Source organism: Myotis brandtii, unplaced genomic scaffold (genome assembly GCF_000412655.1).
Source record: "Myotis brandtii unplaced genomic scaffold, ASM41265v1 scaffold349, whole genome shotgun sequence".
NCBI classification, from domain to species: Eukaryota; Metazoa; Chordata; class Mammalia; order Chiroptera; family Vespertilionidae; genus Myotis; species Myotis brandtii.
In genome coordinates, this window is record NW_005363427.1 from 1,377,756 (window position 1) to 1,389,793 (window position 12,038).

Below are 12,038 nucleotides of genomic sequence, written 5' to 3' on the forward strand. Positions count from 1 at the left end.
TTCTTCTAACGCCACTTCTTCAAAATAGACTCGCCCAGGCCGAAAACCGACTTCTGCGCATGGGCCACGAAGTTTCAATCGCACTGTACGTGCGCGCCCGCACGTGGTATTTTGTGGAAAAGAGCCACACAAGGGGCCAAAGAGCCGCATGTGGCTTGTAAGCCGCAGTTTGCCGACCACTAAGTTAGAAGATCTGATGGAATCTGAAATATGCAGACGGGACTTGGGATGAAGTGCAATGATGTGTTTAATTCAATGCTGGCTGGAAGAAAAAGCAACACTCGACATGACTTCACAGACAACATGTGCATGTGGTCAGTAAAGCTTCCTACTACACTGTGCTTCATGCCTGCATCCGCCCATCAAATCCCTCTCGAGCTCCCCAGGTACCAGGCATTATGCTCAGAACTGCATATTCAATGCTGATCAAAATTGTTCTTGACTTCCAAGAGCAAATAATAACATTTTGGAAACAAATTCCTGCTCTTATAACTCTCCTTTCCTCCAGTTGGCCTGCCCAGGAAATGCCAGCCTGGGAAAGGAGCAAAACCTGGAGACAAAGTCACCTGCCAATCGCACAATCAGGGTGATATGGCAGCATTAAAACATGTTGACCACTTCATTGACACTCTTCCCATCAAGAGGTTACTGTCTCTGTCCCCTCCCCTTGAATCTGGGCTGGCCTTAGCAACTCCTTATAACCAATGGAAACTCACAGAAGTGATGCTGTGAGACTTCCAAGGTTAGGTCAGAAAAAGGTATGGCCCTGGCCGGTTTGGCTCAGTGGATGGAGTGTCGGCCAGTGAACTGAAGGGTTCCGGGTTGATTCCAGTCAAGGGGAGGCCGTTGCAGGCTCCTCCCTGTTCTGACCCCTGGTCAGGGCACATACAGGAGGCAACCAACGGATGTGTTTCTCTCACATCAGTATTTCTGTCTTTCCCTCTCCCTTCCACTCTTTCTAAAAATCAATGGGAAAATATCTTCGGATGAGGATTAAAAAAAATTTTTTAAAGAAAGAAAATGATATGTAGCCTCCATCTTGCTGGCTGGGGCACTAGCTTTTGGAACCGTAAACCATCATATAAGGAGTCCAGTTCCCTGAGGCCCCATGGAGAAATCACAGTTCCGCATTCTAGTTGGCTGTCCTTATGCGAGTCCTCCCAGCCCCGGAGCCAGACATCGGAGCCAATCAGCCTTGGGATGATTCCAGCCTCAGCCTCACATTATCCCAGGCCTTCTTCATGGAGCGAAGGCAAGCCACCCCTACTAGGCCCTTTGTAAATTCCTGACCTAGAGAATCCATGAGTAGAAAAAATTGTTCACTCTCCTACGTTTGGGACAGTTTATGATACAGCAATAGTAACTGGCGCAGATGGCCATACGAAGGGCCATCAGGATTCTCTGCTGCTGCAGGTACTCTTCCCTGCCCTCATACTAAATCAGTGGTTCTCAACCTTCTGGCCCTTTAAATACAGTTCCTCATGTTGTGACCCAACCATAAAATTATTTTCGTTGCTACTTCATAACTGTAATGTTGCTACTGTGATGAATCGTCATGTAAATATCTGATATGCAGGATGGTCTTAGGCGACCCCTGTGAAAGGGTTGTTTGACTGCCAAAGGGGTCGCGACCCACAGGTTGAGAACCGCTGGCTTAGAGGATCCCAGGCTCTTGAACAGGAGAGCCTGAAATCACACCCTTTCCTTCCTCTGCCTGGATACCACTGAGAGACTCGGTATCAGTCACCATTTATCCCATACATCCATTCGTGGAAGGCAGCGAGTTGGGGACTTAAACACTCTTTCTGGCCAGCCCACCTCCTTAATATGTTGTTTATGAACACTGTCTCTGGGGTCAAATCCTGGCTCCATCACTTTCTAATTCTCTGGCCTTATATAACTCACTGAAACTCTCAAACTTTAATTTCTAACCTGTAAAATGGGATAACAGTACCTACCTCATAAGGTTCTTGTCAAGATCACAGTGAGGGAATTCATGTCAAGTGCCTAGTGTGTAGTAAATGCTCAATAAATTTTAGCTATTTTTAATATTATCTTTCCTGAGAAGAAGCATGTCTTGTGACTTACCCCTTGTAAGACTTGAAAGCTGTCATTGTTGGGTGGTGGGTCTTGATCCGGGTCAACACCAACTCTATAAGTCACCAGGGAGAAAGACAAGGAGAAAAACGGAGAGTATTAGCTTGGACCATGGCAGCCATTCTGGCTGAAAGTTGGCAAGAGGCTGACCATCTTCCCGAAGCAGAAGGAATGATTAGCTAAAAGAAGAGAAAGACTGTCATGCAAAAGTCATGAGAAAGAGGTTATACACATCAGATCCAAGGGATAGGAGGGGCCATACAGCCTGTGTGCTTACACCCTGAGCAAGGCCGCTGAGGAACAGCACCAGCTGGCAATGGTTGGTCAGCCTTCCTGTACCAGACTGTCCATCCTAAAAGTGTGGGTCCCACTGCACCAGGCTTTTCCTCTCCACTGCTTCCTCACATCTGCCCTGCCCTGCTTTTATTTTCCTAACCTTTTGTTATGAAACCTCTCATATGTCCAAGGAAGTGTTGAAAGAATTTATAGTGAAAACCTACATACCCACCACCTAAATCAGTGATGGTGGACCTTTTGAGCTCGGCATGTCAGCATTTTGAAAAACCCTAACTTAACTCTGGTGCCGTGTCACATATAGAAATTTTTTGATATTTGCAACCATAGGAAAACAAAGATTTATATTTTGATATTCATTTTATATATTTAAATGCCATTTAACAAAGAAAAATCAACCAAAAAATGAGTTCTCGTGTCACCTCTGACACGTGTGTCATAGGTTCGCCATCACTGACCTAGATTCTACCATTAACATTTTGCTATACTTTATTACATCTCCATCCATCTCTCTATCACCCATCTTATTTTTTGGATGAATTCAAATAAAGTCGCAGCCATCAGTAACTTCCTCTAAATACTTCAGCATGCATATATCTAACTTTTTTTATCCTGGTGCTGCCACGTCTTCCCACAGTAGGGATGACCTGTGAAGTCACATATTTGAGATCAACAAGTGTAGACAGAAAGCAAAGTGCCAAAATCCACTTATAGCAAATTCATAAAGGCACTATCTTAGCTTAGTAACATACCAACTGTTGCCCTGTGCATCTGGTAATTCTTTATCCCTGTGCCTTCCTGATTCTGACACAGAAGACATGGATAGCATGGAGCAATGAAGGAGAAAAAGATGCCAGGAAAATTCTCTATCCTCCCTCACTTCCTCCAGTATCACAAAGAACAGATGGCATTATAAAAGGTAAACAGAACACAGTTTTCAGCAGGTCTGATTGGAGCTTGAAGAGAGGTGATGAATGGCCTTGACCAGGGGTGTGATCTGCAGTCCAGTACCAGGGTGCTGACTCCAATGAGCAGGCCAGCAGATGCACAGAGCCCTGTGTATGCACGTCTTACTTTTCGTCCTCTCCTTCCCTCCTCCCCACCTGTGATGCCCAGCATATTTCTTGAGAAAAGAGACTAATGGAAAAGGGGAATAGAAGATAGCACAGATGCACCCCACCTGCAAAACCAACCTCTACTCTCTTACTCCAGGCTTGTTAAGCACTAACCCAAGGTGCATGCCCCTGGACAAGGCGGGGGGGGGGTAAGAGAAGAAAAAGAAGCAGTTACCCCATATTTTGCTGAAGGCAAAGCTTAAACCCACAAGATGAATCCATGGATTCAGCAAATATTTATTAAGTACCTACTATGCCAGGCACTGTTATAAGCATGTCCATAGTGTACCTAGAGTCAGATTTCCTCCCCATGGGCCTGAGGTTTGATGGACCTTTGTAGTGAATTAGATGGGCTTTGCTGTGTCTATAGGCTGCTTCTAGGCAGGAGTTTTTGAGGGATGGAGTCTTGTCCTCCCAACTGGACATTATCCAGGGATTCTGAGCAACAAATCTCACAGAGATTTTTTGATATGAAATCCACCTAATTCAGAGGTCCCAGGACTATCCACAAAAGTCACACCAGAGCATCAGTGCACCCAAAGTGTCTAAAGTATAAAAGTGGCAGAGGTCACCAATTAAATTTCTAGCTGTGATCCTGAACCCTCACCTGTTTGTTTGTTTGTTTGTTTGTTTTAATGCGTTTTTATTGATTTCAGAGAGGAAGGGAGAGGGAGAGAGAGAAAAACATCAGTAATGAGAGATAATCATTGATTGGCTGCTTCCTGCACACCTCCGTACTGGGGATTCAGCTCGCAACCAGGGCATGTGCTCTGACTTGGAATCGAACCTTGACCTCCTGGTTCATAGGTCAACGCTCAACCACTGAGACACACCAGCCGGGCTGAATTATCCTTATTTTCAATAAGCATGAGACAAATGTGGAAATCCCACACCAACTGAGAAAATAAGCAATCAAATGGATGTGTACATTCTGGAATGATTAAATACAAAAAAATGAATAATTGCTCTTCTGGTATAATATGTACATTCTGATTAACTGTCATAAAAAGGCTGTAACATTTCAGAAACTTTGGAACTTCTATAATTTAGAAGTTTAGAACTATCTGAGGTCCTAAATAATCTGAGGGATATTAGACACGCACCTTCATACAAAACCTTGAACAACAGATCAGAATCTGAATTCTCTCACATCCCAAGTGTAATAATTTGCACTTTCCACTTCCTTCTTAAAAGTGGAATATTTCAAAGGAGGGGGTTTCCTCTGCCAGTTAATCGGTATCTAAAGTCAGATCTCTGAAAATAAACCTGTGTGTGTATTTTAAACAGAAAAAAGTTCAAACCCAGGAAACTTAAACGTGTCAATTAACTGTATGAGTGTCATTACAGTATACATTCAGGGCCTAGTGATATCCCAAGATCCATGCACCATGGCAGCTATAGCTGCTTTCATCCCTGTGCTCAAAGAGTGAAATGCTTTCCCAATGCCAAGAACAGAGTTCAAGCCTATTTTGCATTTATATTATTGACCAGCACCCAAAATCAGACCAGGAAGAAAGCATGCTGGTTAAAGATGCAGAAGGGAAAGAACATTAAAGTCTTCATTCTGATTGTCCTATATCACCACCCTTAAGCATAATCAAATCAAAAACCTGGATGCACACTGAGCGACAAATTGCATTAGAAGAGACTTTAATTATCTTCCGGTTTAAAAACACCTGTTTTTTGTACCTTCTGATTCACCATGATAAAGCACAAGTACACAAAAACATACTTAGAAAACTAAAACAGTACTTAATTAAGATGGTGTGAGCCATACGCCAGCCATGGCTGAAATATAAAATTCTGGTTCTCTTTATAAGTTGGAAGCCTTATTTACTAGAAAATAAGCAGAATTGTGTGGGGGAAGTATGTGTTGCTCTACAAATGTGCTACTCTCAACACCAAGGCCAGTTGTACAAGGAGACACTCATCAGCACTGTTCAAAATGTAGGGTAAGGGGACACAATCTCGGGAACAGATACATCAACCAGCCAAGAGAAAGCGTGGAAAAATGATTAGACTTGACCTCCCCTCTTGCCCTTTTGCTAAAAGGAGCAAAGGGTTGGCACACACAAGAAGAAAGAGACAAATGGCATAAAGAGAAGCACCTCATGTTAGAAAGAGGTTAGAAAGAGGGGGAAAGCCAGGCCCAGTTAATTTGTTTCTGAGGATGCCCTTGTGTCACCTGAAGTAGTGCCACTTGAGTTCATTCTGGTCCTCTTCAAAGGGCTCCTCGACGCCAACTCTGGGCAGTAGAAGAAGGGAACATGAGTGTGACAGGGACAATAGGGGAGCCAGGGGTTCTGGGCACATGACCTGGACCGCGTCCATCAAAGAATAGACGGTCTCACTTTAAACATAAATCCATACCCTTTCTTATACTATCCCTGCTCTCTAAAACCTGGAGAGGCAGAGGGGCTGCTAAATTTACATTTAAAGCAACAATGTTAGGAGCAGGTCAAATGAGGATCAATTTAGAATGAAGATAAGCCTCTCAAAATATAATGAAATGAAATCAGAGGAATAAATGCAACTCAGCAAATGAATTTCTGCAATTTTTTCAGGAATTCATTTGTTTCATAAAGCAAGACACATCCATACAAAAATAAAAAACAAAGTTGTTACTAAACACATATTTGCAGCATTTACACATATTTGACAGAAAGAGCAAAAAGCCTGTATTATTGAAAACAGCAACAATACTTAAGACAGGATGGCCTTTTTTTCTAGTTAAGTATGTCACATTGTCCATGTGTTCAACCTGAAGGTCAGCAATCCAACTTCTGTTCTTCTCTTTACCTTGTGACCTTAGAACTGGCACGGTCCATTTTCACCTTCCTCAATAATTGCTGGCTCCTTCAGAGTGCATTTAAACTTCACCATTACATGAAGAGCAAGGTCTCATACACTTGGCACTATTGATATTTTGGGCGCTGGCCTCTACCCACCAGTAAGCACTGGGGTGGGTACCCCAGTGCAACCAAAAATGTCTCCTGACATTGTCAAATGTCCCCTAGGGGGAAAATTGCCCTCAGTTGAGAATTCTGAGCAACAAATCTCACAGAGATTTTTTGATATGAAATCCACCTAATTCAGAGGTCCCAGGACTATCCACAAAAGTCACACCAGAGCATCAGTGCACCCAAAGTGTCTAAAGTATAAAAGTGGCAGAGGTCACCAATTAAATTTCTAGCTGTGATCCTGAACCCTCACCTGTTTGTTTGTTTGTTTGTTTGTTTTAATGCGTTTTTATTGATTTCAGAGAGGAAGGGAGAGGGAGAGAGAGAAAAACATCAGTAATGAGAGATAATCATTGATTGGCTGCTTCCTGCACACCTCCGTACTGGGGATTCAGCTCGCAACCAGGGCATGTGCTCTGACTTGGAATCGAACCTTGACCTCCTGGTTCATAGGTCAACGCTCAACCACTGAGACACACCAGCCGGGCTGAATTATCCTTATTTTCAATAAGCATGAGACAAATGTGGAAATCCCACACCAACTGAGAAAATAAGCAATCAAATGGATGTGTACATTCTGGAATGATTAAATACAAAAAAATGAATAATTGCTCTTCTGGTATAATATGTACATTCTGATTAACTGTCATAAAAAGGCTGTAACATTTCAGAAACTTTGGAACTTCTATAATTTAGAAGTTTAGAACTATCTGAGGTCCTAAATAATCTGAGGGATATTAGACACGCACCTTCATACAAAACCTTGAACAACAGATCAGAATCTGAATTCTCTCACATCCCAAGTGTAATAATTTGCACTTTCCACTTCCTTCTTAAAAGTGGAATATTTCAAAGGAGGGGGTTTCCTCTGCCAGTTAATCGGTATCTAAAGTCAGATCTCTGAAAATAAACCTGTGTGTGTATTTTAAACAGAAAAAAGTTCAAACCCAGGAAACTTAAACGTGTCAATTAACTGTATGAGTGTCATTACAGTATACATTCAGGGCCTAGTGATATCCCAAGATCCATGCACCATGGCAGCTATAGCTGCTTTCATCCCTGTGCTCAAAGAGTGAAATGCTTTCCCAATGCCAAGAACAGAGTTCAAGCCTATTTTGCATTTATATTATTGACCAGCACCCAAAATCAGACCAGGAAGAAAGCATGCTGGTTAAAGATGCAGAAGGGAAAGAACATTAAAGTCTTCATTCTGATTGTCCTATATCACCACCCTTAAGCATAATCAAATCAAAAACCTGGATGCACACTGAGCGACAAATTGCATTAGAAGAGACTTTAATTATCTTCCGGTTTAAAAACACCTGTTTTTTGTACCTTCTGATTCACCATGATAAAGCACAAGTACACAAAAACATACTTAGAAAACTAAAACAGTACTTAATTAAGATGGTGTGAGCCATACGCCAGCCATGGCTGAAATATAAAATTCTGGTTCTCTTTATAAGTTGGAAGCCTTATTTACTAGAAAATAAGCAGAATTGTGTGGGGGAAGTATGTGTTGCTCTACAAATGTGCTACTCTCAACACCAAGGCCAGTTGTACAAGGAGACACTCATCAGCACTGTTCAAAATGTAGGGTAAGGGGACACAATCTCGGGAACAGATACATCAACCAGCCAAGAGAAAGCGTGGAAAAATGATTAGACTTGACCTCCCCTCTTGCCCTTTTGCTAAAAGGAGCAAAGGGTTGGCACACACAAGAAGAAAGAGACAAATGGCATAAAGAGAAGCACCTCATGTTAGAAAGAGGTTAGAAAGAGGGGGAAAGCCAGGCCCAGTTAATTTGTTTCTGAGGATGCCCTTGTGTCACCTGAAGTAGTGCCACTTGAGTTCATTCTGGTCCTCTTCAAAGGGCTCCTCGACGCCAACTCTGGGCAGTAGAAGAAGGGAACATGAGTGTGACAGGGACAATAGGGGAGCCAGGGGTTCTGGGCACATGACCTGGACCGCGTCCATCAAAGAATAGACGGTCTCACTTTAAACATAAATCCATACCCTTTCTTATACTATCCCTGCTCTCTAAAACCTGGAGAGGCAGAGGGGCTGCTAAATTTACATTTAAAGCAACAATGTTAGGAGCAGGTCAAATGAGGATCAATTTAGAATGAAGATAAGCCTCTCAAAATATAATGAAATGAAATCAGAGGAATAAATGCAACTCAGCAAATGAATTTCTGCAATTTTTTCAGGAATTCATTTGTTTCATAAAGCAAGACACATCCATACAAAAATAAAAAACAAAGTTGTTACTAAACACATATTTGCAGCATTTACACATATTTGACAGAAAGAGCAAAAAGCCTGTATTATTGAAAACAGCAACAATACTTAAGACAGGATGGCCTTTTTTTCTAGTTAAGTATGTCACATTGTCCATGTGTTCAACCTGAAGGTCAGCAATCCAACTTCTGTTCTTCTCTTTACCTTGTGACCTTAGAACTGGCACGGTCCATTTTCACCTTCCTCAATAATTGCTGGCTCCTTCAGAGTGCATTTAAACTTCACCATTACATGAAGAGCAAGGTCTCATACACTTGGCACTATTGATATTTTGGGCGCTGGCCTCTACCCACCAGTAAGCACTGGGGTGGGTACCCCAGTGCAACCAAAAATGTCTCCTGACATTGTCAAATGTCCCCTAGGGGGAAAATTGCCCTCAGTTGAGAAGCACTGCATTAAATCATGTATTCCCAATGGGGGGGGGGGATATTGACCCCAGGGGTGTGAAAATTGGTTCTTGTAGGACAAAAACATTTTTTTAGAGATTACAATGATTTGTACCATAGTACATAAATAAATATATACTAGATTTATGGTATTGAAATTTCTTAAAAAGAAAAGTAATGGTGGTACTAAAATCTTACTGTGGTATTAAAACTGAGGAAAACATTTTTAAAGGCTTCTTGGAGGGGCAATAATTTTAAAAAAAAGGTTGAGAAACGCTGTTCTAGACATGCCCAAATCCTCAAGCTACGAATCTCCCCTGAAATATGCAAGTGAGAAGGTGATGCTTCTTAAAGTGTTACTTTTAGTCACACATTCAGACTGTGACTTATCCGGACTCTATATATTACTACAGTATTAAAAAATACAAATTCCAGAAAAGCAAACTAGATTCCATTAATGTACGATCCACTTGTAATAATAACAGTAATCATAAGAAGTAGTGACACCATGATTAGTAATGATAAGAGCTAAAATATACTAAATGTTTACCATATGCCAGATGGCACAGTTAATGAAAAAAATTCTCTATCACATTTATTCATCACCACATTTTGTCCTCACACTATTGTCAACCCCATTTAACCAGCCAAGAAACTGAGTTAAATAAGTTGCCCAAGGTCACAAAGGTAGAAAATGGTGGAACCACGATTGCGATTGAGTCTGTTAGACGCCAGAGCCCCAGCTCTTCACCTTCCGGGACGCTGCCTTTGATTACAAGGTGTCATCTTGAAACTCCTTAAAAATATCCAGTTACAAATGCTATTACATAAAGAGCTCAGGGCTTCTCCCGGCCTTTATTCCTTAAGTCCCCTTACAAAGAGCTTTATCATAAATTCTGTCTAACAGGATTATAGGGGACAGGGCATCCTAACTTGTCCTTGAGTGATTGTATTACTACACGCTGAGGTAGGAGGGCTACCTGTTCATTTGACTGCGTGGATGTGCGCCATTCCACCCCCCACCATAACCACCACTTCATGTGCGTGTCACCTAAGCTGGGGGCTCTGAGAAGACAGCCACCATGCCGCCAAAATGCACTCAGGACACATGCAAGGTTTATCCGCTGAAATAATCCTGTGACCATTTTTTTAAGTTGCCAAAATTTTGTCCTTTGTGAATAGCAGCACTTGCGTAAGAGACTAAAACAAATATTATGTAGTTTGTACATTTACAGAAAACAATATGAGCATTTTGCCTTCATGTTCTAAAATATTAATCACAAAATACCAATTTTAAAAGATAAGTTGGATTTCTGGAAATCAGTGACCTGGCTTTGGGCTTGTGGTTATATTCATTCTTACTTTATTCACAGACTAGAAATTAGCCATGCTTTAAAATCACAGCTAACTCTTAATTATTTATAGTTGAACTCTGAGTCCTACCCTGGGCTTCTGACTTCTGGGCAGGGCCTCTGTCAGCAGCCAGAAGAAGTAAGAAATAAGCAGGTATTGATCTTACTGAGGTTACAGAGGTCAAAACACCATGCTGAATTTCAGGGGGTTTCTGAATCAATTTAGAATAAGAATCTGGTTTACTAGTATATAAATGATTGTGGCCACTAAGTAACATAATAAAGTCACAAGCCAGAAAAAAAAACAGTTTCATTTCCTTATTTTGGAGGGAATTTCTTTTTATGTAATCTCTGTAAATTCCAGTTTCTATACTTACAGTAAAATGACACTGTATTTTTCACCAATGACAAACTTTGCTTCATTATGTTGTCTGGGTAGAGTTGGACAAAAAGAAGGAAATAAAAAAAGATAGAAGCAGAAATTGAAAACAAAAACAATACAGAAAATCAATGAAATAAAAAGCTAATTCTTTGAAAAGATCAATAAAATTGACCAACTTCTAGCAAGACAAAGAAAAAAAGAGAGGAGATACAAATTACCAATATCAGGAATTACCAATTACCAAATTACCTATATCAGTGATATTAGGGAATAGCACTATAGATCTCATAGACATCAAAAGGATAATAAGGTAATGCTATGAACAACAATAAATGTAACAACTTAGATGAAACAGATCAATGTCACCAACTACCATAACTTGCCCAATCCTATATGATAAAAGCCTAATATGCTAAGTGTCCAGTCATCCAGTCGTCCATTCAATGAATCAAAGTGTAATATGCTAGCCCTAACCGGTTTGACTCAGTGGATAGAGCATCAGCTTGCTGACTGAAGGGTCCCAGGTTCGATTCTGGTCAAGGGCATGTACCTTGGTTGTGGGCACATTCCCAGGAGGGGGTGTGCAGGAGGCAGTTGATCGATGTTTCTCTCTCATCGATGTTTCAAACTCTCTATCCCTTTCCCTTCCTCTCTGTAAAAAATCAATAAAACATATATTTTTTTAAAAAAGTGTAATATGCTAATGATATGCTAAGGCCGCTCAACCACTCGCTATGACATCCACTAATCACTAGGGGGCAGAAGTCGACCGGCAGGTTAGCTTGCTGGGGTCTGGCTGATCAGGACTGAGCAAGATGGGCCGGATACGCCCTGGAGCCCTCCTGTGGTCCCTCCCCAGCTGGCCAACCTCCCATGTCCCTCGCCTGCCCCGGTTGTGCACTGGTGGGGTCTCTTGGCCTGGCCTGAGCCCTTTCGCATTCCAGGACCCCTCAGGGGATGTCTGAGAGCCAGTTTCGGCCTGACAGTGGAATGACCAGTCGCTATGACGCACACCTACCACCAGGGGGCAGATGCTCAACGCAGGAGCTGCCCCCTGGTGGTCAGTGCACTCCAACAGGGGGAGTGCTGCTCAGCCAGAAGCTGGGCTCACAGCTGGCAAGCGCAGCGGCAGTGGCGGGAGCCTCTCCTGC

General features: G+C 42.0%; 1 protein-coding gene across 2 annotated transcripts in view; it reads right to left on the reverse strand.

The window, feature by feature from the left end:
• SLC9A7 (solute carrier family 9, subfamily A (NHE7, cation proton antiporter 7), member 7) overlaps positions 1–12,038 on the reverse strand; it is a 66,212-nt gene that overhangs the window by 23,541 nt on the left and 30,633 nt on the right. The window contains exons 12-13 of one of the 2 annotated variants that reach the window (XM_005871599.2): positions 8,298–8,357; positions 2,089–2,152 (exon numbers count right to left, since the gene is read on the reverse strand). In XM_005871599.2, coding sequence (XP_005871661.2) covers positions 2,089–2,152; positions 8,298–8,357 — 124 coding nt within the window. The remainder of the gene's footprint in view (positions 1–2,088; positions 2,153–8,297; positions 8,358–12,038) is intronic. The other variant, XM_014544051.1, reaches the window with a different exon arrangement.